Raw genomic sequence first — 25,769 nt, forward strand, 5'->3', positions numbered from 1 at the left:
ATGCTGTTACACTCCATAGAATTTCTTTGCTTCTGTTATTTTGGGATAAATGTGTGTGACACAACAATGACGTTCACAAGTGGATTTTACTGCTTCAGTCTCTTAGTTTAGTGCTTTAACATCCCATTCACTCAGCAGCCATATGAGCTGGAGCTCAGCGGTGTGCTAGAGCTAAGAGACAGCTGCTAGGCTAGAGATAACATTAACATTTATTCAGTGCATGTAAAAGAACAATAGATTCACATGCATACAAACACTTCTTCACTTCAAATCCAAACCTGAACTACTCTGTACAGATGATTTTTCTCTAATAATCAGAATATCTTTATTTTCCCACACCAACTAATGCATCTTTATTGGTAAATGCTTCTAAAATTCTCTGATTTTCAGCCTGTAAAAGCAAAAAAGCTTGAACCATTTGATGCAGAAACTTTCAGAAATCTTGTTTGTATTTCTCTGTTCAATATCATTTTTCTTCAGAACTTTATTTACATTTAAATTTTAAAGAGGAAAATGCCAACCAAATATAAGACTTCTTTAATTTGATGTCAACTGAACTGTTGTTTTGTAAATTAAATTATACTTTCCAGAAGTAACAGAAGCACAGTTTCCCAAGTTTCTCTTTTGACTTGAGAGCCAAAAAGTCCATTCCCTACACAGATGAACTTGTAAGGATTCCATCACTCTTGAAGAAAAGATATGTCTGTAGACACAATATCTCTAATATTTAACACTCTATTTCCTGAAACAAATTATTAATTTAAAAGGTGAATGTACAAACATCTTAACTATATATGTTAGGAAATAGTCTGAATTTATTCATTGCTATACTGGAAGTCACCCATTTTCTGAACAGAAAATGAGACCTTTTATAAAATATATGTTAAACTGAAAGCATTTCTTGCTATCCAGGTGATGAAATACAAACCATTTTATGGTATGGCTGCTGGAAACAATAGATTTTCATAATTTTTCATTACACATGTAATTTATAAGCACAGGTAAGAAAAAATATTGTTTCCAAACACTCTAGCTTCATGCTACAGCTACATCCTGTAGCTATGTTCTACAAGTCGACTAATTCTTTTCTAGCAGGACATTTGAGCAATCCTTTACTGTGGCTAAAACTTTAAATAACACAAGTGTGATGAAACCTGCACTATTCATGCAAAGAAGGTAAATTATAATCTCTTCTGCATTTCATCGACAGAGTTTTTCACTGGAAATAATTATCTACAAGAATATAATAATTTTGTGTTGGGGTTGACATGATCAGCTGTAGGCTAAGTCCTTCATGGTTTGTTATTATTCTATTTTATGAGGGATAGTAAAATTTACGGAACACATAGAATTTTTTATCATAAAACTGACAGACTATATTCTCAGTATCAAACTAAACTCTTAAACTACAGCTATTTTTCTCAAAGGAGACTATGATTAAACTGAAGACCAAGTCTAATCAAAAGATCTTAACTAATATGATCATGCCTTTGGGGGCCCAAGTTATAGTGTCCTGTTAAGCATGGAAGAATCTCATTAGTCAGCTTTGGAGAGTCTAATGAATTCAATTTAAAGTAAACTCACAAAGGGTACATAGGTGCAAAATGTCTTTCTCCTGCAGATGCACATCAAGAAGCTGCAAGTACTGTGAAGTAAATCAGGCTGTGGCTGACAATTTCTGATTAAAATAAAATCATCACATTGCAGCATGTTTTAACAGTAAGCTTTTAAAATTAAAGGCCCCCCACTTCCCCACTGTAAGACCATATCATAATCAAGTTTTATGTCTAGACATGCAGATAACACATGCACACAAGGGCACTCATCCTCCTCTACCTGGCTGTCTCCACTACCACCTCCTGTCCCGGGAGAGGTTAGAAACAGATGGGATCTTCTACCTTCTGCCCATGTAGTGTGATGATTCCTCTACCTCATGATCCTCTGCAGACTGTTCTTTTCCCTCACTTCTGCTGATTTGCACTTATTTCTGGCCCTCTTTTTCACCAAAAAACCCCTCCCCATTTCAGACTAGCTCCTCATCCTTCTCTCTCCCTTTGATTATAGTCCTACACCACACCTTCTGGCTCTCTGCTTACTCATCCTCGGTCCGCTCTTAACTCCTCACATCCCCTCTCTCCCCAGTCTCCCTGTGTTCTGTTAAACCTCTCCCCAGGCTTCCTCTTGTCCTGTTCACACTCTTCTATATCCCCAATATGGTTTATTTGCACCTACAGAAATACCCGTCCAGTCACTAAAGCATCTAGGCAGGCAGGCAGGCAGACCACTCCTTTTAAGAGGAGTGAAATAGGCACCTCTTTTAGTAGGCAAATTGTTACAAGGGCAGTAGAAGCCAGTTATCACACTGTCTCCAGAAGTACTCTGATAGTTTGCATGACAGAAAAAAGGAGAGAAGATTTTAATGGGAGTGTAAAGTAGCACAGAGCAATTCAATCCCCGAGCGCAAGGAAGCGTAAGGTATACAAGTTCAACCTTGTATGAGATTCATGAAATCGTCTGTTGCCAGCTACCAAAGGCCAGAGGAACAGGGGTCCAGTCATCCAGACGCTCCACAGAGCCCAGAGCCCCAGGTTATCAAAATAAATCTCTTTAACTGAGAAAGGATTACGCTAACTTGACATGATTCAGTGTCATTCTTCAGTTCTTCTTGCTGGCATAAAATGGAAGATTGCCAACATAAAGATGGACAACAGCAGGAGTTACTGTGGGCAGCAGGTCATATCCAAAGCAGACTCCAACGTACTGCAGGAAATTGATGCAAATAATGAGAAAAGCAGTCCAGCAGAAGTTGGGAAACTTTTCACTAATGCTGTTTTCAAAGTAGGTCACAAGTTTCACATCTCAGGGGAGGCACCTCATGCATATAGCAAGATGCATATATTTTTAATCAGACCGTGATCCATGGAAATGTTTTGAGAAATAGAAACCTCTGTACTTCTCCACATCTGAAGACCAAGAAGAAGGCCTGTCAAAAAAGACAATTCTTGTGACCCGCATCTCAAACTTTCTCTGAAAACTGTGCTGACACGAGACTTAGAAAACTGATAGCTGGGGACATTCTTACCAGTGGACAATCCATGGAGTGCTGCTGCTGCCACTTTCACCAAGTCACTGTGCGAAACAAACCACTGGACAACCCAAATGTATATGTCAGATCTACTGCTTCTAAGATGACACCAAAGCTTCAGCACACAGATATCCATTAGATTGTGACAGAAAGAACAGAAGACCCTGAGAGATATGGCAAGATAAAGTTGCCTGAGCAAAAAGACTCTGCAATAAATTCTACATTTCTAGATCGTTTATGACAAATCTGTCTGCAAAAATATGGGGTAGATTTCAAGGACAACTTGGATGCAGTGCCATCCCAGTCCTAGGCAACAATGGCCTGTGCTCAGCTCAATCATAGAATCATAGAACAGTTTGGGTTGGAAGGGACCTTTAAAGGTCATCCAGTCCAACCCCCCTGCAATGAGCAGGGACATCTTCAAGTAGATCAGGATGCTCAGAGACCCACACAATCTGACCTTGAATGTTCCAGGGATGGTGCATCTACCACCACTCTGGGCAACCTGTTCCAGTGTTTCACCACCATCAAAAAAAAAATTTCTTCCTTATATCTACTTTAAATCTACCCTCTTTTAGTTTAAAACCATTAACCCTTGTCCTACTGCTCCAGGCTCTACTAAATAGTTTGTCCCCATCTTTCTTATAAGCCCCCTTCAAGTACTGAAAGGCCACAATAAGGTCTCCTTGGAGCCTTCTCTTTTCCAGGCTCAACAACCCCAACTCTCTCAGCCTATCTTCATAGGTGAGGTGTTCTGATCATTTTTGTGGCCCTCTCTGGACCCGCTGCAACAGGTCCATGTCTTTCCTGTGCTGAGGGCTCCAGAGCTGAATGCAGTACTCCAGGTGGGGTCTCACCAGATTGCAACAGAGGGGCAGAATCAGTTCCCTAGACCTGCTGGCTATGCTTCTTTTGATGCAGCCCAGGGTATGGTTGGCTTTCTGTGCTATGAGCACACGTTACAAGTTCTTCTTATAAAGGTACAAAAGACATAATCACAGGGAACAGAAAGAGATAATGTTCAGACAATGTTTTCAAAACCTAATTGAATTGAACCTCTGAATGAGCATCTGGAAATGGGAAGCAGAGGCAATTTCACAAGGTCCTTTGTGGACAGGAAATCACTGATCACAAGAAGCGTATTGCATCTGTTCACCATCACTGTGGATTAGGGTGGAAGAAGAACAAATAATGCAGACAGTCTAGGTACAACAGCAGAATTTGGAAGTCTGGCTTTGAATTTGAAATGTCACCTCTAAAGGGACAGTTAATGTTGCCACCTGAAAAATGCCCATGGATCCTATTCTCAGCATTAGTAGAGGTTTGTATTTTCACAGTGTAGCGAGGAGTTTAATGGAAAATATAAGGCTCAGGCTACTGTTGTCTTAAGAAGTTGTCTAAAAGCAACAAAAGTACAAACTCTGTAGAGAGGTCACATAAGATAAATACAGTCCCTTAATAGCAGGGAATAATTTCACAAAGAGAAGTAGAAATGTCATTCAGTTAATTTGCTGAGAAGCTAAACATTTTCAGAGTGCTTTAAAAGCGTACTTCTAAAGCCAATTATACAGATTTATCACTTCCTAATAAGTGCTAAAAAAAGGCATCAGAAACAGATCTTCAGAACTTTAAAAAGTACCAAAACCCTGACCTTTAGCAACACAAAAACCTCAGCCTATGGCTATGCAGAAATTAATAGTTTTGCTGGGTTATAGCACTAGATTGGCAGAACATTTGTTCCATTGATACTTGTTCTTCTTCAGGGTTTTGTGTCGATTCTTAGGCTGAAGCCTTTTGTGCTGGTAAATAGCTTCAGTAAAAGAGAAAGGATTCAACAAAGGCATTTAGCTTTTGAAGGAGCCTTTGCATTAGGTTATTTCTGAAAACAAAGAGAAGATAATGACACCGCTGGTGTTCACAGGATATCGTGCGACTTTCTTCCTTCTGTCTTCCTACTGTTTCAGCTTGACTTGACTTTACAAAACGCGGCACCAAGGAGAAAATGAAACCTGTGACCAATACAATTATTCAATAACATAATTATTCAAACTAATTGGACTCATATTTTGTTTTCTTCCAAAAGCAGCAGGGGAAATGTTGTTATTGTTCTGATGTTTTCTAATTCATGTCTGAGAAGTATAATGCCGGGAACAAGATGCTTCAGAAACCTGTGACTCATCGTTCTTCCTCGAAAAGCCAAACATGAGAACTTCGTGAAGAATTTATTTATACTGTTAATGTCAGGGAAAAAAAAAATATTTCGGAGGTTCTGAAACAAATCCCAGTTCCACATCTAGCAGTGTAACGCATACAGAGCTAAGTGAGGAGCCAAAGGCAGGAGAAAAACAAAAGGAACATTTTCTAGATATCCCACACGACCGGCTGTGAAGCGCTTCCCCCATCAGGTCTCATTGATGTCTTCTTGGGACCTCTAGCGATGCACCAGCTAATTGCAGCTTGAGGCTTTGTCCGAGCACAGTTAGCAATAGCCTGAGAATTCAGGTTTGCCCATATGTTTAGCATTTTGTATGTAAACAAGTACTTCACCTGCACTAGATTAAGGACGCTTAGGAAGTGAGTGGGTATTTGACTGGACAGTTTGACGCAGCCTGGTACAAAGTGAAAGGTCATTCACAAACCCTCCATCAGATGAGTTTTCAACTCCCACGCAATGACCAGGGTCATTCCAATCTGCGCATTTGATTTGTGCCTATCCCCACTCTGGATAAGATGACAGTTTAACAGGGTTGAGAGAGCACATTTGAATTAATAATCTGTTTTAAGAGATCATTTGTAACATGATTTAAAACTATTTTTATAGTATGGTGGGAGAGAAAGGTTTATATACAATGTCTGTTAAATTTCCAGTTTCCTGCACACTTTCTGACTTTATTCAGAAACAAATGCAGAAACATCAAAACACCTGAAAAATGTGCGCTTATTCTTAACATTGGAAGTAAAATTCCTGCAGTACACCTGCTCTCAAAAGGCACCCAAAACAGCTCCTGAGGGGAAATATTCTGTAGACGTTATGATAAGCCATTCAGATTCCACAGTCCTAGCCATAGCAAAATTTTTTTTAACATTTATTGCTTTTAGTAGTTTGGTGCTTCTGTAGTCATATTCCTTGCTGCACCAGTAGAGGCAACACTGTTTTAAGGATTCTGCTGCACCACTGGGCTGCAGCAATTCCCACCCCGACGCATCCAAATCACCCTCACTACAGTGATAGTTCAGTGGTCCAGTTCACAAATACCGATCTGACATATCATATAGCCCTCTGTATTAAGAACAGATGAAATCAGAGCTGGCTTACCTTTATGTGCCAGACATATATTCCTGTGACAGGAGCAGAGCCATCCCCACTTTAGTGGGAAGGTCACATGCCATAAGATCATAGTACGTCATAGAGACCATGACACCTCTCCTGAAACAGACCCTAAGTCTTGTTAAAGGAAACCTGTGTTTCAGGAGTTCATAAAACACAATACTAGATTGTTCTAAAGTAAGCAATATTCAGTAAGCTCTGAAAGTACACTTATAAAGGGTATGAACACATCTGGTAGCAAAATGTCTTCTTACCAGAAGTCAAGTAAGATGTCCCTTGATCTTTGATAATGTTTTCCACACTTTTCTACACAATCTGTGCTGCAATTGCATTACTTAATTGTCAGCTAATTCTAAAGATCATTAAGAAAAAACCCACTAAAATCTTTCTTACGAAGATAAAATTCTGGACCTGTTAAAGTCTTTTACTGATGACTTTAAAAATAAAAGCTACTGATAAAAGCTACTGATTTTAATAGTTCCAGGATTTCCATAATAAAATCTGCTATGTTGATTACATGTAGATCCCAAACCTATTTTTCAAGTACTCTGAAAATAAAACTGCAGAAAAGGTGCTTTACCATCATTTCACATACAGATGTTACTGGTATAGACATTATGATGAAGCTCAGTAAAGGAAACATTAGATCAAATAACAAAGGGAATTTCCTAAAAACAAACACCAAGGGATAGTTTCTTAAAACAAAAACAAAAACAAAAAAAACCCAACCAACCAAACAAAAAAAACCAAAAAAAACCCCACAAAACAACCCAGCACTAAGCCCACTTACAATTAGTCACCGAAGAATCTCCCACTCCCCACCATAGACAAGATCTTTCTTGTCTCTAAGCCTTATGAATTTGATGGTGGCTTGGATAGCAAGGGTGAAACTTGATGATACAGTCTGACTTCTACAAGAGCTCTCTTGTGATCTAGTGTAGCTCTGTTAACAGGAACACAGGAACCAGCCTTGCAAGCCCCTGAACTTCCAGTCTCAAGTGAAACAGATCTTGGTCACTGGGAACTAAATAAATCCAACAGTTATCAGACAAGCAGGTCAGTAGCTTGTTCAGATCAAGCCTTGGTTTAGCTCAGGCAATTCCTTTCCCAGCATGTAAAAAAATATAGAACTCATTATAGAATGAGTGGGAAACAGACTTCTAAAGGCTGTGCTTGCTAAATAACTTCTGTTTAAATTGAACTAGAATTATTGAATTACAGATACTTTGGGGCAGAAATTCTTTACATCTGTGCGGATAATTTACAGAATGCAGCTCCATCGTGAGCATATTTTGTGGATGTACAACACACTAAAATGGTAGCTAAATATTAAAACAGATGTCTGTGCATAGATATGCCAAAAGCAGCATGTGCTATCAAGGTCAGCATTTTGCCCGAAACATTATTTCCCCCTGTTATTAGTGTTAATGTGGCTCATCAGAATGCAGTCTGCAGCTCTGAAGTGAGAGGGAGGTGCAGTGGGGTACCCATCCCTCTATCCACACAAGCATATGTGTCTTGCCCAATTTGGTAGGTATATTTCATTGTAATATTGCAATATTCAAGTTTTATCTTGTTTAGACTGCAAAACAAGTAACGCTGGAAGTAAAGCAGGTGAGTTCCCATTTGCTTTCTTCTCCTATATTCAAGAGGTAATTGCTGTAAGTTTAAAACACAAAACGTGTTCTACAGACAGGGAGCCTTAAGGAAGGAGATGACCCAGCCCAAATACCCAAACAGCATCATCCCTGCCTACCTCCGAAACTACCATTAACACAAACCTCATATATAGATGTATTTCACCAAGGGGTAAAACAGGACTTTCAGTGCTGCAAACTGCTCTTGTGGGTTACGGGAGTAACAAGGGCACCAGGGAACGGTCCATTAACCTCAAAAGGTTGCACTGACATAGCTACATTAAAAACAACAGAGGTCGTCAGTGCAGATGGTGCTGTAGCTTTCTACATCTTCCTGTCCCATTACTAGCTCTGTAACTTCTGCTTCTTTTTAAGGTCTGGATTCACAGCTTTTTAAATGTCCCGTAACACTCATGGTCAGAAGCACAAATGGTCCAACCAGGTTATCCTAAAGCTGAGGAAGACCATCCCTTTATCTGGAAGAATAGAGGGGCCAAGGGATACATTTCTAATCCCTTATGAAGCCTTGCAAGCATGTGTGCTTAAACCAGCTTCAGTGCGAAGGGTTTAAAATTGCATTGCAGTTACTATATAACTTAACAAGCTGGATCCCTGCTGCTTGTCTGACCATGCTGTCAGTAAATCACAGAATGCTGTGGTCGTAATAATTTTAAGAGGATATATCTGCACACCCATTCTGATTCTTTGGACTACACACTATCTCGAGGCTTCTGAAATAAATCTTCTCCCTTTCTGCTTGCCTAAAAGAATACAGCAGCTCCTTTGTTATTTGCCTGCATCTGTGTTTTTGTTTGGGAAACAGACCCAGCTTGACTTGACATTGAATTAGATCTCAAAAGAGTGATCCAAAGCCTGGAAAGCTTCTCCCTGGATTTATAAGGCTTTAGATTAGACCCCACATGTCCAGAGCACTGCATCCTTTCACCAGCTGAGACATTGAACCCTGTGCCCATCAGGAGCCATGTAAGTTAATGACTGTCGGAGGGTGCCTTTCCCTGGTTCAGAATCAAACTTTCCCTCACTTTGGCTTTAGCCATTTTAAAGGAATGAAAATGATTAAAATAATCTGAAGTCGGAATTTTCTTTTACTGGCTTAGATTCATTCTGACTCCCAGTCATGGTTGCTTTGTTTTCCAAACAGTAAAGTAGCTGTGGGAGGTTGGATATGAAGAGCTCAGTACCCTTTTTGGAACCTGCTCTTTATTGTAGAAAGCATATGGATTTGAGAATGGAAAAGCTGTCAAGATACTGTAAGAGTTACGAACCACACGGGCATCCAACTAATAATGGACATCAGTTAGTATTTGGAAAACTTGGATAAATTAAACTGTTTCATTCTTGCTCCAGCTTTGCACTATCCCTGGCTGGGACAAGAAATTACAATACTTCACAAATGCAGTTTGCCAGTACAACTGTTTAGATAAATACCCATCTTTCTGCATGTGTGAGAAAACAGCCACATTTCTAAAGTTTTGAAATACACATTAATGGTGATCACATGCTGTGCAGTGTGTATCTGATCAACAGACAACTTTAATTCTTTTCTGTGTTTGTAATAACTCTACTTGCCTTGGTGGAAACTTAATGAGGAGCCTGTTACGTCCTCCAATAATTTCTCTCAGGTAATGTCATTTGCATTACTTTTGGCTGCAGGAAATAATTTTTTGTAAGGATGAGTTTTCATGTGTCTGGGTAGTCTTTAAATTTAATTTCTTCATCAATATTTGAAATTGCTACTTTCTGCTTAGAGCATTAAAATGCACGAGAACAGAGCTACTGGGAAATCCCAATACAAACATTGGAAAAGGTCAGGCTTTCACAGCAAATTTCCATAATTCATTATGGATTCACTACACACTGACAGGCTGCAGTAAATTGTCCTGCTGACAAAACTGGAAAGACCAGTGAATAGAACAAATTGAACTGCTCACAACACAAGAACAGCAATGAGATCTCTAATTGGAGAAAATTAATTCCTCAGTAGAGTTCAAGCTGCAGTCTTGGATTCTGAGTTTTACAGCTGAAAGAAGGCAATTACGATATTCCAAGTGATTCAGGTCATGTTACTTGAGCTATACATGATACCTTATGTCTAAATCCTTCTAAATTATGGATTCAGTAAGTTATAAATGGTCCCTTCTATTTAAAGCAAGAGTTATCTCACAATATATGCAGTGCAACTGAGAGGAGGAGGCAGTGGCAGCTTTCAAAAGCGGCTGAATACTTTTCTGTACCCTGTCTAAAGCAAGGCCTTTGTCCTGTTGCTTTAATGGGTTTACTCTGTTGTTTCGTTACTCCAATGTGGTATAAATTATTCCCTCTTGCTGCTGAGCTGTGGGTGCAGAACTGGGCAGAATCTCAAAGTCTGGAGATCATTTACTAAACCTGTATCTTTTTAGACTGGCTAAACATTGGCACAAACAAGAACATTAGTCACCGTCATGACTAATGTTCTTTAGTAACATTTTTAAGCTCAGAAACACAGCAGCTCAGATTATCCATCAGTTTAGACAACCAGCCCTTCTGTTACCGGACAAATGAATGGTGTGTTGCTCACAGGTAGAAATGTTATTCTCCTTCTGCTTTATAAATCTGACTTTTGACAATATCTAACCTGGGATCTGGGAATGTTTCCCACCTCTTGCATCAAGGTCCATTCTCTGGCTGAATGTTTGTTGAGATAAGACTCAAATGTATACCATCACTCCTCCAGACCCTGAACTATCACACTACTTCCACACCACTTCCATGGAAAAATATGAGTGGGTGGGATCCACTGCACAGTCCAACCTGCCTCCCTATAGAGATGATCAGGGCTTTTGGGACACCTGTGGAGCATGCCAAGCCCACAGTTTGGAAACTCTTTGTAGTAGGAGAGAGTTAAGCACACACAGAGGCCTCCCTAGCCTTCCTCCAGAAGTGAAAATACCATGAACTTCCTAACCCATAAACTTGGTCCTTACGGATCTCCCTTAATAATACCCTTCAGTCATCAAAGTCTGCTATCAGTGACCACTTCAAAGCCTGAAAAACACTGAGAGAAAATTCCAAAGAAGTTTTATATCTATCGTGTCAAAAAAACAGTGCATATTCCAGGGACTCAGCAACTGAAGGGAATGATGCATGAGTTTCCGGATGGTTAATGTTCTCTGCAATTCAGCGACAAACCCTGGTCCTAAACCTTTTGAGGTAGTGGGCACTGGACCCACTTAGTGCTCTAGGTTCTTCAGAGTGCAGAGATTCTTTCTGTTGAGGAGTCACTGGTAAAAGGTTATAATAGTGTACAGTAATAGTGTGTTACTGGAATGGCCAATCTGAGTTTGTAGAAGGCAAACAACTTCTGTAAACAGCTGAGCCTTTCTGTTGCTTTCTAATATAGTGATAAAGGTCAACTTTTTAAGTTGAGGTCAGCTTTTTAAAGTGAAGGAATGCCTGGTTTAATGTTGAACCAAAGAAAGTATTAAACACCATATACTTTAATACTCTTTAATAAAGAAAAGTCTGCAGGCTACACACAGACATGTTGCTGACCTCCTAAAATGCAGCTTCAGGGCTCTGTGCTTGCAGGAGCTGACTGTGCTATCACCAGGGAGAGGAAGTGGCAGACATAGTGTTAAATGCCAATGCAACACCTTTGCTTTCAGACAGAACTAAAATTTGGGCACCCAAATGAAAGAGAACATTTTCATAAGTGATTTTTTTTTGGTAACTTTAGGTCCATGTACTTACATCTCCTGTTAACGCATTAGGACTTTAAAGAGGTTTAAATGGCAAAAGCCTGCAGCTTATCTTTGAGTTTACCTGGAGTTATGGTGTTCAACCAGAGCTTGGTTATATTATTTTCTGAAGAGTGACAAGACAGTTAGAGATAACAAGAAGTCTATCATACCACATACTCTATATCCTGGGCTAACTGCACAGCTCACTGTTTGATTGGATTTATCTAGTGATTTATAAACTTCAGATGGAAAACTTTTTGCTCACTCAAATTCCCTTATTTAAACACTATTTTTTTTTCTTACCAGCACTATTTTACTCAAAGAGGCAGCATGTGAGCGCGGGCAGCAGGGCTCCTTCCCTGACATAGGGCCCAGGCAGCGCTAGTGGAAGGTGTACAGCCCCTCTTAGCTTTGGCCAGACTGGAAACGAGCCAAGAGATAATAAAGGAGAGGTGAAACATCCCACTTTAAGACTTGGAAATAAGGAAAACAAGAGAGAACTAGTTTATATTGGAGAAGACTTAATAAAAATTCCTCCTCCTTTGTGACCAAGTTCAGCTCTGCCCACAGCTCCCTGCCACTGCTCAGGCACAAGGGGCAGGGGCAAAGCCTGCAAAGCCTGGCACAAGCCAAACCCAGGGCTGGCCAGTGGAGGCCAAGGCTCGAACAGCCAGTACAGTTCACACCGGATCCCTGTGTGTTGCTGGGTAATATTCAAAGGCACTAATTTGTGAAATTCTGCATAGAGTTAAGCAACAGGACCTTGAGTGCATTCTGAGAAACGTGTTGGGCCCCTGCCTTGGCTCTTCATTCAGCCTGGGCGCTGGAGATCAGAGCCAGAGGAGCTGTAGGGACCAGGGTGATCCAGCATCATGTCCTTACAGAGCTACTTGCTGAGCACTGTAGGATATAAATCTCTTCAAGAACACAAAGAAAATACCCACTGCCATCATCAATATGGTCCTCTGAAATCCTCCCTTGGAAAGTGCTAGGTTAGGATGTTGATTTGATCACCTCTAAATCAGAGCCGGATAGGGCTGCCTTGTTATAGAGGACAGAGGGAAGGATGCCTTAAAGCACAAAAGGAAGTAAACAGCATGGTTTTTCCAGAGAGTTACATGCCGGTCTGTCACTTCTGTCCCTAAACCCAAAGTGCCTGCCTAAGGAAGCTGTTCTACCCCTCCTCTACGATCACCGCAGCTAGTAGGAAGGACACATTTCCATCTCACAGTGAAGGTATTAAGACCCAAGGAATTCTATGCAGTATCCTCTATTTCCTAACCCTCGGGATCAGTAACAGCAGTGGAGCCAGTCTGATCCATGATCATTTGGATAAACTGGCCAGTTTCCTTGGGAAACAGGTGAATACTGCACTATGGAGCCTCAATAACTGCCAGAAGCCCACTAAAGCAAAGGATTATTTTTCTCCTGTTGTAAATAAAGATTTTTAAAATATACTTTTCTGCCTGGCACTCAGGAAGGGGGTGTTGCCCCGGAATGTTCTTTTGTGAAAAGCACCATTAGCTTCAATGTAGCACTCGGAGGAGACACAGATGAACGTCCCCTGCTGCTGAGGCCAGTTTTGCAAAGACCCACCAGGATTCACAAGTCTGATTGTAAGTTGCTGGCCTTGTAAGAAACTTGAATAGGGTACAGCTCAAGAAATATTTCTACCACATTTTGTGGCCACGTATGGAGTTAAATGATGTACGTAATGTTCATTTTCTCAACTGCCCATCCCCCCAGCACTTGGAGGTCCCTGTCCCTGCCGCAGGGGTTGCTAAAGTTCTTCTAAAGCAGCAGGTAAGTAATTGTGATTTACAGTATGGCATATTAAGATAAATTGACACAGTGATGATTCACAAGAGCTCTTATCAAAGGCAAAAAAAGAAATTATCATCAGTCAGAACTTTTTCGATGCCAGTTAATGTTATACAACCCTTGCTTCTGCAAAAAAAATCAGGCCAACTTCAAAAAGGAGCAGGGGGATGGACACAGTTTAATGCTCAGGTTGTATAAACATCACACCAGAGTGTTCTCTTGAGAGGAACTCTGGGTCTCACTCATCCCTGCACCATCTCACTCTCATTCTTCACATGTCTTGTGTCATGTCTGAACTAAAGCAGAAAGCACTTTAGGCCAGGGACCATGTCTTTTTACATTTTGTAAAGCACCTAGGATACTTTTAGCTGCACTAAGACAATGGATATTGTATAAAGAGGAATGAATTATCATTGCTGTGGAAGGAGATTTCTGCACACTGCCCTAAGTTTGTCACTGCTCCTTTTATAATAATAACAGTGGGAAGAGCTTCAGTTATCATTAAATAAGGCATGAAGTGTCTGAGTGAGTTATAATACCCAAGTTCTACCATGATTGCCAAACACTAAACATTTGCACCAGAAGAGAAACTGAATCCCATGGGCAAAATGTATAGCTGCTCTATCATTTCAGTGTATATTGTCATCAAAATCAGTATTTCACGTACAATAGATTTATTCTTTTTGGTCAGAATCCAAAAATTCACTTCCACAAGACAACTCCTAAACTTCCCCCATAGACACACCTCTTTGTTTTGGTGCTGTGCCATCATCTTTTCCAGTCTCCCATACTACTCAAATCAACACCTCTTTGTCTTCAACAAATTGCAATTCCCACTTCCAATTTACTGGGTTCATAGGCATTTTCTTCAAATGACAGTATTCGGTTCCCATGTATTTGCTCTTTCTCTTATTTTGTACCCAGGTTCATCTTGCAAGGCTCTCACCTCTGTTCTGCTTTCCTAATATCTCATCAGGCCAGCAAAGGATCACTAAAGGTAGAGCTGATGTTAACTAGTAACTGCACAGATTTTGAGTCTAGTATTTGAAATAACACACATGCATTTGTATCTCTGCAGCTCTATAGTTTGCATCTCCCTTAACAGATCTGCACACTACTTATCTGCCTAAAATTTGAGCTATTTGGAGGAAAAATTAGCACTTGTCTACTTGGGAAAGCAAATGTGATCAAGCAGAGGTTTGACTTCACAGTTTGCATTTGACATCAGCTTCTTGTATGGCTGCATTTTTGCATTTAGGCTGTGGTTCCATGATGGCTTATCTGAACACCACCAACATACGGATCTGGTCTAAAATTGATCTAGTCAGACACGAGAACATAACTGCACATCAGACAGGTTAAAGACACTCTACAGGGGAGAGTTTAAGCTGTGTAATCATTTCATGCTTTTGTGGAGGCTTTATGCTGGCTGTGGGAGGGCAGATATTCCTTGATCTAGCATAAAAATGGAAATGGGCAGACAGATTATACCTGATTGGTCATAAAGTCCAACAGTACAAAACAGATCCATCTGTGTTTTTGAACGGATTTGAATCAGCAGTGAGTTTATGTTAAATCAAAGCTTGGTTTCCAATAGCCACGGCATTTCTGATGAAACACAAGAACTGGGGACAGAATTTTGAGTAGGGTCTGTAGTGATAACACAGGGGATAATGGCTTTAAACTAAAAGAGGGTAGATTTAGACTAGATATAAGGAAGAAAGTTTTACAGTGAGGGTGGTGAAACACTGGAACAGGTTGCTCAGATAGGTAGTAGCTGCCCCATCCCTGGAAACAGTCAAGGTCAGGTTGGACGGGGCTCTGAGCAACCTGCTCTAGTTGAAGATGTCCCTGCTCATTGCAGGGAGGTTGGACTAGATGACTTGAGAGGTCCCTTCCAACCCAAACTATTCTATGATTCTATTATTCTACGATCCTTATAGGCAGATTTACCACACTGCCAAACCATGATGTTCAAGCCACAGACACATGCCCTCTTCCTCTTCTCTGTCAAATTAGGTCTTTAGGTCCACTAACATCCAGGCCTTTCCCAGCACACCTCCGTACCGAAGGATACGGACCAAAATCTCCCAAGTAAAATTTTGGGTTATCTCTGGAACTGATTGATCATCACCTCTGCCAAGAGCACAGCTGTAGGAGACAAGTGTTGTCACACTGGGAGGACTTTACCCCTGCCCACGTAGTTAAACACAACATACATGAACGCTGAGATGACTGACTGATGCTAATGGAGTTGAAAAGACTCAGGCCACCTGTATCTGCCAAAGGGCTTTTGATATTTCTAATAATTACAAGAAAATAGAAAGATTTAAAGCCAAAGGAGAATCCTGACAACTTCAGCTCAAATCCTCAGCCACATGGCATACGCACTGACAGAGGTATAGCCAGTCTCACTTGCGTTCTGCACTGCTTTCCAGAGCAAGCTGCCCTGCAAAAGAAGCAGCACAATGCGATAATTGATTTCCTCCTTTCTATTTCCATTCTAACTTCCATTTAACCGAGAAAGATTTTCTGGCTCAGAATACGGTAAGCACTGGAGAAGGAATACATTTTTATACCCATAAAAAGCCATTGTCTTGTTTTAAATGATATTTAAATGTTTTTTGTTTGTTTGTTTGTTTGTTTTTAATTTCCAGTAAATAAGCATAGAAATCAGTTTCAGTGTCCTGTCAGACAACAAAACCAACTCTTAGAATTTTGGTCACCAATCACTTATTGATGGAGAAGTGAGCACAAATGGAATGCTTCCCAGAAACTGCCAACAGAATTGAACACTGTGTGTGTGAAGGAGTCAAAAAATTTCAAAATCTCAGTAAGGTAGTTAAAAGTAGAGGTGGTATACTTGAAAACAGTAATGGCAAAAAATATCCAGTAATATTTATCCACAAATAGTTTGCTCAGCTCTGACCAGTACTGTGTTATAAGTGAAGAGACATTTCCGTATGGGAATTACACCACAGTTTAGCAGCTTTCTTTATCCTGTCCCTGTCTCTTTTCCCGTCTCTCAGTTCAGCTGCTATCAGGAAAAAGAAGCTGAGAAGCGTTGTCATAACAAGCCATTTAAATGAGTAGCATACAGAAGAGGGTGAGAGAAAGTGGTAATCAATAAACTAGATCAAATATAAAAAGAACTAGAGCTGGTACGGCTCAGAAGAAAAACAAATGACGAGAAACAGTAACTAGTAAATGGCTAGTAAAAGTACCCATCCTGAACTTTCCACATCTTCAGTGCAAAGACAAAGGGCAACACACATGGGCAGACCTGACCCGGAGCAGTTTCAATTTTATCGTGCTGCTCTGAATGTTGTTCATTTGCTACGTTGCAAATAATGGTCCCTTTTTGTCACCACAAGAACAATAACAGCGACACCAAAATGCTTCTCATGCCATTCAGTGCAAGTCACTGCAGTGATTTTGTTCCAGCCTCTACTTAATTCTTCTGTCCCGATTGCAGCAATATTTCCGTGGTTTCCGTGGCTCTTCTCCCTTGTTCTGAGTTGCACAACTACTGTCTTTACAGCTTGTTTTTTTTCTCACAAATGACTCCAATGAGGCACTCCAGCCCTTTCGAATTGAAACAACCCCAGACGAAGCTCACAGGGAAGGAGATGTTTGCTACCATCTGCTGGTGAGCTGGAGTCGGGGATCAAACGAGCGTCACAGACCTGATTACTATATATTACCTGATCTCCCAGCAAGAACCGGCTGATCCTTTTGAATCACATTCATTCAAGGGTTTGGTGCAAGGCCAAGAAAATACTGTTGTGTGGAAAGAAGCAGAGGTGGGCGTCTTATATTGTAAACAAATAATCAGGGAGAGACGGAGAAAGGGATTTCAATCCTCTACAGATGAGCATGTCTCTGAAAGCAAAGACCTTTGGGGAGACATGTGGGAGCTACAGAACTTCCAGAAGTGTAATGACAGGAATAAAACCTTCGTCTATCATCATCGCTCAAGGTAAAAAATTTCTAAGATTGCTATTAGAAGAAACGTCATCACCTCTAAAAGTACTTCTATAGAAGCAGCTCCCAAATCAAGCATCATAATCCCAAAGGTGGTTGTGGCAGTGTGCAGTGGGGTTCAGAGTTGCAGAGATAAGTATTTGGGGTCAGAGACTATTACTGAACTGTGAACATTGTGAAGATTGAAGGGAATTTGTCAACCTCTCTTTTGGGACCATCAAAAAGTGACAAAATCAACTAACAAATATACAAGATGGAGTGCATCTGCATTCACAACCAGGGAGAAACTTGAGCCTTGAACAAAATTCATAGAAGCTGATGTACAAATATCTGGTGTATATATTGGGGCGCTCTTTAAAAGCAAGGTGAAAAAAGGCATTTCAGATGAAGGCTGAGAACAATAGCTGTTTCTGGATATTTTGTCAGGGAACTTACACTTAGAAGCATTTAGCAGCTCTATATTTAACAGTTAGAAATGAAGTGGTTACTGTTCAAGGAGAAATGCACTGTTCTGTAACCTGAAAACAATGTCCGAGTAAAGAAAAAGTTGAAATTCTTCCCCGTAGGTGCTGAGCATCTTCAGCTCCATCACCTCCCCGGATTTAACAGGATCTGGGGAGGAAAGCAGCTCCTTGGGCTGGATTCAGTCCTTGAGTAATCCATTGCAACATGTGCCACAGTCACGCTGCCTTTCTTCCACGCTCACCTCTCTCCCAGGTGCCATCATATGTGGATGACATCTGTCATCAACACACTGTCTTTGTGCTCACGGTCTGGTCCTTACCTAGGGTGCACTTAAATCCATAGATTTTGATCGTGAACTTTGCTGGCAGGGGCCTGTTTCTGTTCGTATTGTATTTACCACTGTGGTTTTTGACACTGGGGGTGCATTTATGAACTACCACAACAAAGTAATAACAAACCGTTCAGTAACATGCACTTACTCTTGCTGAACAGGCCAGACTGTAGCTCTATGTAGCTCTAACTGAGGTTTCTAAAACAGCAGCAGGGAAGGTTATTCTGAGCCAGAAAATCTGTGAGTTGCCGCCCGCTTCCCACGCCTCCCCTCCTGCCTCCCCACCGGCCCTTCACAAGCCGGAGAGCTGTATTCAACTCGCTGCAGAAAGAAAACGGACGCTAAGCTCCTGATTTTTCAGGTTTCCTTATCACAGATATTCCTGCCTTCATAGGATTTGAACATTGTTCCCACATCCTTAGGGAGGAGTTTACATCATTATTAACAGCCTTTCAGATGACAGGTCCCTGCCCCAACGGCTGTAACTGCCAGGGAGAGAGACCCATTGTGCAGCTTTCGAAAGTTGGCAACAACGCGCTTGGGTCGGGCTGCAACTGCCTGTAAAGCCACCCCCAGCTCATTTATCTGTCCGTGTCAGGGAGATAAAGCGCAGCATCAATTGGCAAGAAAGCCCCGCATTGGGTTGATCTTCATCAAGTGAATTTCCCGGCCTTGAATAGAAAGCCACAAACCAGCAGTTTTTGCTGCTTCTCCCCCATGCAGTTCAGGCAGGATTCAACAAAACTGAACCACCAACAGTAAAAGAAAATCAATAGGATTCAAGTGTAGCTAATCCTCAATGAGCGAGTACATTCTGTAACTAAATCTGCTTGTACCCTGCGAATTTGAATTGCATTCATCTAAGCAGTGTGTCATCTATTCACGCATTAGGAAATGAGTGGTAGGAGTTTGGCGGTATATCAATAGCTGCATGATCTTGTTATCTTAAAGCCAGGTATACGACACAAAGGGACGCAACTCTAGACTCCCCAAACGTTAGCAGCAACTGATTGAAAATGCAACAGGAATTCATCTGAGTGAAACCTGAAGTGGCCTTTGAGGAGGGACTCTGGCCAAGCTGATACCGGCTGCAGTCTGATTTGTGTAACCCACGCGTACCTCAGAGCACTCAGCCCTCTGCTCTGCTGACAAGCTCCATGCCTGTCAACAGATCGAGAAGTACCAGCAGCCTGTTCTCCAAGGAGCAGGCAAATGAGCGGAGGCAGACTGACACTGGGAGGCGAGAAAGAACAGCCCAGTCCCTCCTCCAGGGTTTATGATAAAGATGCTTATGGTTTATAATAAAGATGCTTCTTGCTTTGCTTTTCAAGCATTGGTGCCCACATGAGAAGGCATGCTCAACTCTGAGCCCTTCGCATTTGTCAACAGCCTTTTCAGCTGTCACTTCCCCCTAGTTGTCCTGTGACCATACCCTCCCCCACTTCTAATTAAACTAGTATTTACAAAACAATGTTTTGACAAAAGCCATGGGGTTTATGCCCTACAGACTGTGAAATATCTGGAGCAGGAGTCCTGTCTTTCTTCCATTAAAATATCACACAAATGAATATTACACATATAATTAGACTAGGCTTTGGCCAGGATATTTTTCACCAATACTTCTAACAAGAAATTAATTTCTAACAGAAATGAAAACTGCATAGCATAGGGCAGAAAGATGACAATTTGGGACAGAACTTGCACCGTTCACAGGACATCTCCTACAGAGCTGCCACGTCCTTCTGGCCCCACCGCACTGCGTAAGACTCGGCTGGTCATGCCATGGGTATGTGGAAAAGCAGAACAACTCAGCATTATCTGCAGGCTGGGCCACCTACTCTTGAAAGGAAAAGACTTAGCAGTCTGAAAGTAGATGTCTCTGTTCTGCCTCCTCCAGCAGAGATGTGACCTCTTTCAGCTTCAAAGGATTCAAATTAACACTAGTCCTGTTCTAGCTGATAAAAGGACATAAGCAAGGTAAGGTTGTAGGGAAACAGTATTTTTCATTAGCCCCCCACTGCCAAAATGGAACACTTGTGTGCCTGAAACCTTGTCAGATTTTTCCAACTATAAGAGTTGGTCAATAAAAAATATTACCTCCTTCCACAAAGCTTTCCTTAAATTAACTTAGCATTACGTATGTAAGGTCCACTCCAAAGCCATCTCTTCTGCTGCCGTGGCATCCCGTCTTGTTTTTCCATATAATTGTGCCCACTTTCTCACATATTTTTTACTTAGTTCATCAATAAATGTACTACATTTCAGGAAGTTCTACTGTACCATCGTTTCTTTTAGCTTTTACTTTTAAGCATTTGCTCATGGTTGCACATTGCACATATCAAATAATTTAAATTATGCAAACAATAGAAGAACTGGAGAACGGCAAAAATGTGCCAAGATGCACTTTTCAGTACTTGCCAGTTTTTTCCAGAGGGATTTACTGCAATGCACTTAGGTCTAACAGCCCTCAGCAATGTGATAAATGAGCACTGAAATCCAGCACCCCCTGGGTTATATTCTCATCCATGTCTGCTGTGCCAAGAGCTCATGAGCCAGGATCAGGTAGGAACACTGCAGCATGGTAAGACCCAGTATGCTTTTTTATTTCAGTCCCCTCTTCTAAGTGACTTGCAGCCTAAAGGCAGAGTCACTCTGATATGAAGGCAGAAAAATCTTTAATGCACCATTAGAAAGCATAGGTAAGGCCCTTTTACGTTTTGTTGATCTTTTGGTGAAATTACTATTTTCATTACTATTTAGTGAATATGCATGTTTGGGAAGATAAGTTCTCCTAATAAATAGGGAAACTGAAGTAATATCACCATAAACTTTCCTGCATTGTCCAGTAAAATTAATTTCATGTGACTTTTACTCAAAATACACTTTGCTTAAGTAGACTTTTTTTTATTTAGCATATGATGCTACAAATAGCACAGATCTGGGCTGGGGCCATACTGTACCAGGCCGTTTAAAGACCTTCTAATGACAGCTTCTGGGCAGCGTCTACCTCACAAGTCAAGAGAAAAGACAGGTCCAAGACCGAGAAAACAATACAGCAAAGATATATGACAAAAAGTATGACAAAGATATATGACAACTCCTTACACAGCATAATGAATTGTGCACAGCATGAGCAGCAAGAGCATTTACTCTGCTCTGCCACTGTATCTAGTTATTCATAACTCTCTCACATCTGAAAGGCATAGTAACAGACAGAGGTGAGATTCCTACAGTAAATGCACTGCAAGTAACAGATTCTAACATGAAGTTTTTAAAGCAACACTTCAGAAGATAGCAGCTGTCTTCTCAAACTGCACTATGGTGAAAGCACACACTCATTAAAAGGGAAAGGAAAGGCAATGAACCGGGTCCCGTCGCATCCCGACAGTACCGATCTCTTCAAGATGAGATGGGAACATTTGTCTCAAGGAAATGAAGATCTGAACTGAAATGTTGAATGGGAGAAGGAGCTGACGTGCAAAGCATCTCTGGCTTCTGCCAAATTTTATCACAACCCCATGCCAGGTAAATTATACATCTAGGGGTTTTTTTGGTTCAACTCCCTTATCATAGGGATGCAAATTTTTCTAGTTTATTGTACCTTGGTACAGTTCACAAATTATTGCCATCCCTAAATTGTCTAGGAAGCTTGAAAGCTTTCCCCAAACAGTGTCCCTTCCCTACAGAAATGAGTTGCTTGTGGTTATATACCTCTGGATTTGCTGTTAATATAAATACAGAGACATTTTCAGACCAGAAAGAGGAAAGTGACTATGAATTTGGCTATTTTAAAAGTCAAATGAGAAAAGCTTTAAAAGGCAACGAATAAGCTGTTCTCTAGAACAAGATCCATTTAGTCTAACTCTAACCAGTCGTGCATATACCACTTCGTGGTGCAGTGCAGTTCCCTTAAAACGTTGTTACTCCCCTTAAAATTTTGTAAACACAGCCTACGGATGAGAAAACAGTTTCGATACTCATTTTCCTGTGCCACCAACCTTTTTACATGATGCATATCTGAGCTTACCTTCCACGTGACGGAGGGGCAGGCTGCCAAGGTGAAGGTAACTTTCTCTGTCACTACATTGAAGGTGACACGAAACATGGTTTGTATTCCAGTGGCCTCAGACCCGGGGTAGAAATCTTCAGTGACGGTCACACTGCTCACTTGTGTACATGCTGCTGGGCTCCTGTCACGCTGTGCTATACATTCGGCAAACCCATAACGTTATGATCGAAGCTGAAGCCTGAAACAGCTGTAAGGGTCCAGCTTTTCCCAGCAGCCTTGCTCCTGTGTGTCAGAACTAATCAGATTAGCTGGTTTTACTTGTCTGAGTTGGGACTAACAGGTTAGCAGAACAGTTTGGGTGGGGGAAGGGAGCACTAAATAAATCAAATTAGGGCATTTACTAAGCAGCTGAGATTTCCTTCCTGCTCGCCTTTGTCTCTTTACAGGACTCACACAGAGCCAGGACAATGCACCACAAAAACGCAGCTTTGTTTTAGAGCAGCTCTTTGTATAGGGGAATTTCTCTAACTTTGCCTTGATTTGATTCGTTTATGGTTGCCAATGATCACCAAGAGGAGAGCTCTCCCAGAGGGGCCTGGGTGTTGTGCAGATAAACAAGTCTCAGACAGAAAAGGCATGTATTGTGCTTTTTTCATCCCACACAACCCGCCAAGGCAACACACTGGCTGTGCCAAGAGATCAGTCACACGATCTGCTCTGCACAGTACTAGATAACGAGATTCACAGATGGTCAAATCTGGAGACTAGGGCAAAAGGGTCAGAGGGACAGGACAGGACAGGACAGGAAAGGCACCACTTCTTGATCCTCTGTCCGCTTCAGAGGACTTTTTCCATCTCTGTTATTGACTGAGGCAGATTTACCCTCACAGGAAGGAAAAATCAACAGAAGAAAGAAAAAAGGGAAATCAAGTAGTATAATAGCCACCATTAACAGTGGTTGACTGGATGCATGGATTGTGCTATGTGACGCAGGAGATGCTGCACGCGGGAGACACTTCCCTCATGAACACAGCAGATGCAGTCCGCTCTGACTGATGCCATCATGCAATAGTACCAGCATGCAAAGAACAGACTTAGTTAGGGCAACTTATCTCTCATCCATCTATATTTATCTTTCCAAAAAAAGGTCTCTAGTTTGTTAGTCACCTAATTTTCTCCCCTGCCAATGGAGAAAGATAGGTGGGACGAACTGCCCTCTGAAACTGCCTCTTTCTCACCGCTGGCTAAAGAGAGGGGGTCTATGTATTGACATTTCAGAAAGCAGGCGTGACTTGAGATTAAAACCATCCTTGAAAACTTCTTTTGAGTGTTAAGACGGAGTTCAAAGACGCATTGACTTTCTCCTGCTTGCTCTGTGGGAGGGGTCTGTGACTCTAGACAGATATTTGCTATCGAATGAGGCAGCCATCAAAATGTCCTGAGTGTGTTTCATTCTACTAGTCAGTAACTGTACCACGAGTAACACACTCGCAATGTTGGAAGGACGCCAGGCTGAAAACCCTTTACTCTTGCCAATGAATACCTACCCATACAAAAGTTGTACTGACATTGGACAGATTAGACATGCAACAACTCACCAAGAGGAGTAGTACATTGACAATCTGACTCTGTAGGAATTCATTTATTATTGTAATCTAATTCTTGTGGCCCAGAAGAAGCCATGCACCATGCGAAAGCTAAGGAATGCCCCAAACCTTTTGATGACAGCATATGGCTGGATACCTGTACCTTAGTGCTTGCCCTGGCAGAACTGAAGCCCACAGTGTTTAAAGGGCACAAAAGTCCCATCACAAAACCATTATTCGAAATCCTAACAAAGCAACCTAATAGCTCAACTCCCATTTCCAGGATCCCTCCCAAGAAGGTCAACAAACTAACTGTCCAGTGTCCAATTACCTCCAACCTGAATAAGAAGAAAAAGGAGAATTTTGTAGGAAGCCCACTCTGAACACAGCCATACAGATCTGATGCACACCTTTAAAGGACAGAATGATATGTGCTGTCACTTGAGCTAGGACTGACTGGACAGACAAAAATCATTTGTTTGCTTAGGAATTAGGTCATAAGTGGACTTTGTTATTTTCGTAAAGAGAAAATAAAATTCAGCTCCTTGTAAATAATGTATTGATAGTAACATATTTCTGTATTTCTGAAGAGACTCGTGCACAGTCAAAGGTGTTTCTTTCCTCTCAACAATGGAATTCCTATAGTCTGCTTTCATTTACTTGCCTATTTACTTGAGAGTTGATGAAGTGGATGCAAAAAAATATGAAGTATCTGCTTACTTTAGTTTTATAAAGGCTATGTTGGTTTTTTTTTCTTTGAAGTGCAGGTTTACTGAGAATCTGAAGTAGAAAGTTTCCTTTGTGAGAAAAGATGTATTTCTGAAACAGTTTCCCTGTAAACTGTCTTCCAAGTGTCAGCAATGCTGTTGTTCCTATGAGATGTAGTTGTCACAGGAAATCAGGCTCAGGTTGAGACAGATCCTCTGGCAGTTTCTGCCACACTGAGAGAGCTCTGGGGATGAAAATCCGTAGCATAAGTTTTAGGCTGATATGGTCTTAGTGCCCCCTGTGCTGCTGAGCACAGAGATTGGTGGGTTTTTTTAATCAACGCAACAGTCTCATAACTCCAGAAAATTACAATGAACAGCGTTCAAGGTCATTACAGATGCGTAGCTTGTAACTCATTCCCACTTCCCAAGAAAAACAGCACAGGGAATGTTAAACTGTTTCTAGAAAAGAAAATCTCTGTGAGATACTACTACAAAGAAAAAGCAAAAGTATTTACATTTATATACTATAATAATTAATTATTTTATTATTAATTATTAATTTTGGGAGTAGGCTCACTGCATAAATAAATACGATTTGAGTCATAATAAAATAACAAATGTATTTTATTCTGGAACTGCTACATTTAGAAAGTGTCTTTGACGTGTCACTCATTGCTCTTCTTCGTAATCACTTTCCAACTGGCTTATCTTGTATCTCAATCATACAGATTAAATCTGAGACAGGGACCACCTTCAGTTTCCGTCTTTGCACAGCAAAGCATCTAGCACAAGATCCTCAACTATGACAAGGATTACTGGACATTGTCGTGGGAAGAAAAATAAGAAAAGAGCCCAATATATGAAACCTCCAAATTAGATGTTCAGCCAACAGTATATACCTCCGCTCCGCATTATCCTTGAGCTTGTCCCTGCTCCTTTGTCTCCTCTTACTTTGTGATTTATACCCATTTTCCATGTCTTTTTACCATTTGGACTGTAAGGTCCTCAGAGCAACATTTGATTTATTCCACGTACAGCCCCAAACTTACGCCTGAGAACTAGCAGGGTCTCTT

The 25,769-nt window shown here is 41.1% G+C and overlaps 1 protein-coding gene across 1 annotated transcript in view; it reads right to left on the minus strand.

Moving 5' to 3' along the window:
• The window catches only part of SPATA13 (spermatogenesis associated 13), a 165,626-nt gene extending 142,963 nt beyond the window's left edge, over positions 1 to 22,663 (minus strand). Inside the window, exon 1 of the mRNA XM_054209223.1 lies at positions 22,419 to 22,663. Within this exon, the coding sequence (XP_054065198.1) occupies positions 22,419 to 22,496 (78 nt within the window). The 5' untranslated portion in view covers positions 22,497 to 22,663. The remainder of the gene's footprint in view (positions 1 to 22,418) is intronic.
• Between the last annotated feature and the right edge of the window lie 3,106 nt (positions 22,664 to 25,769).

This window comes from Rissa tridactyla, chromosome 1 (genome assembly GCF_028500815.1).
Source record: "Rissa tridactyla isolate bRisTri1 chromosome 1, bRisTri1.patW.cur.20221130, whole genome shotgun sequence".
NCBI lineage: Eukaryota > Metazoa > Chordata > Aves > Charadriiformes > Laridae > Rissa > Rissa tridactyla.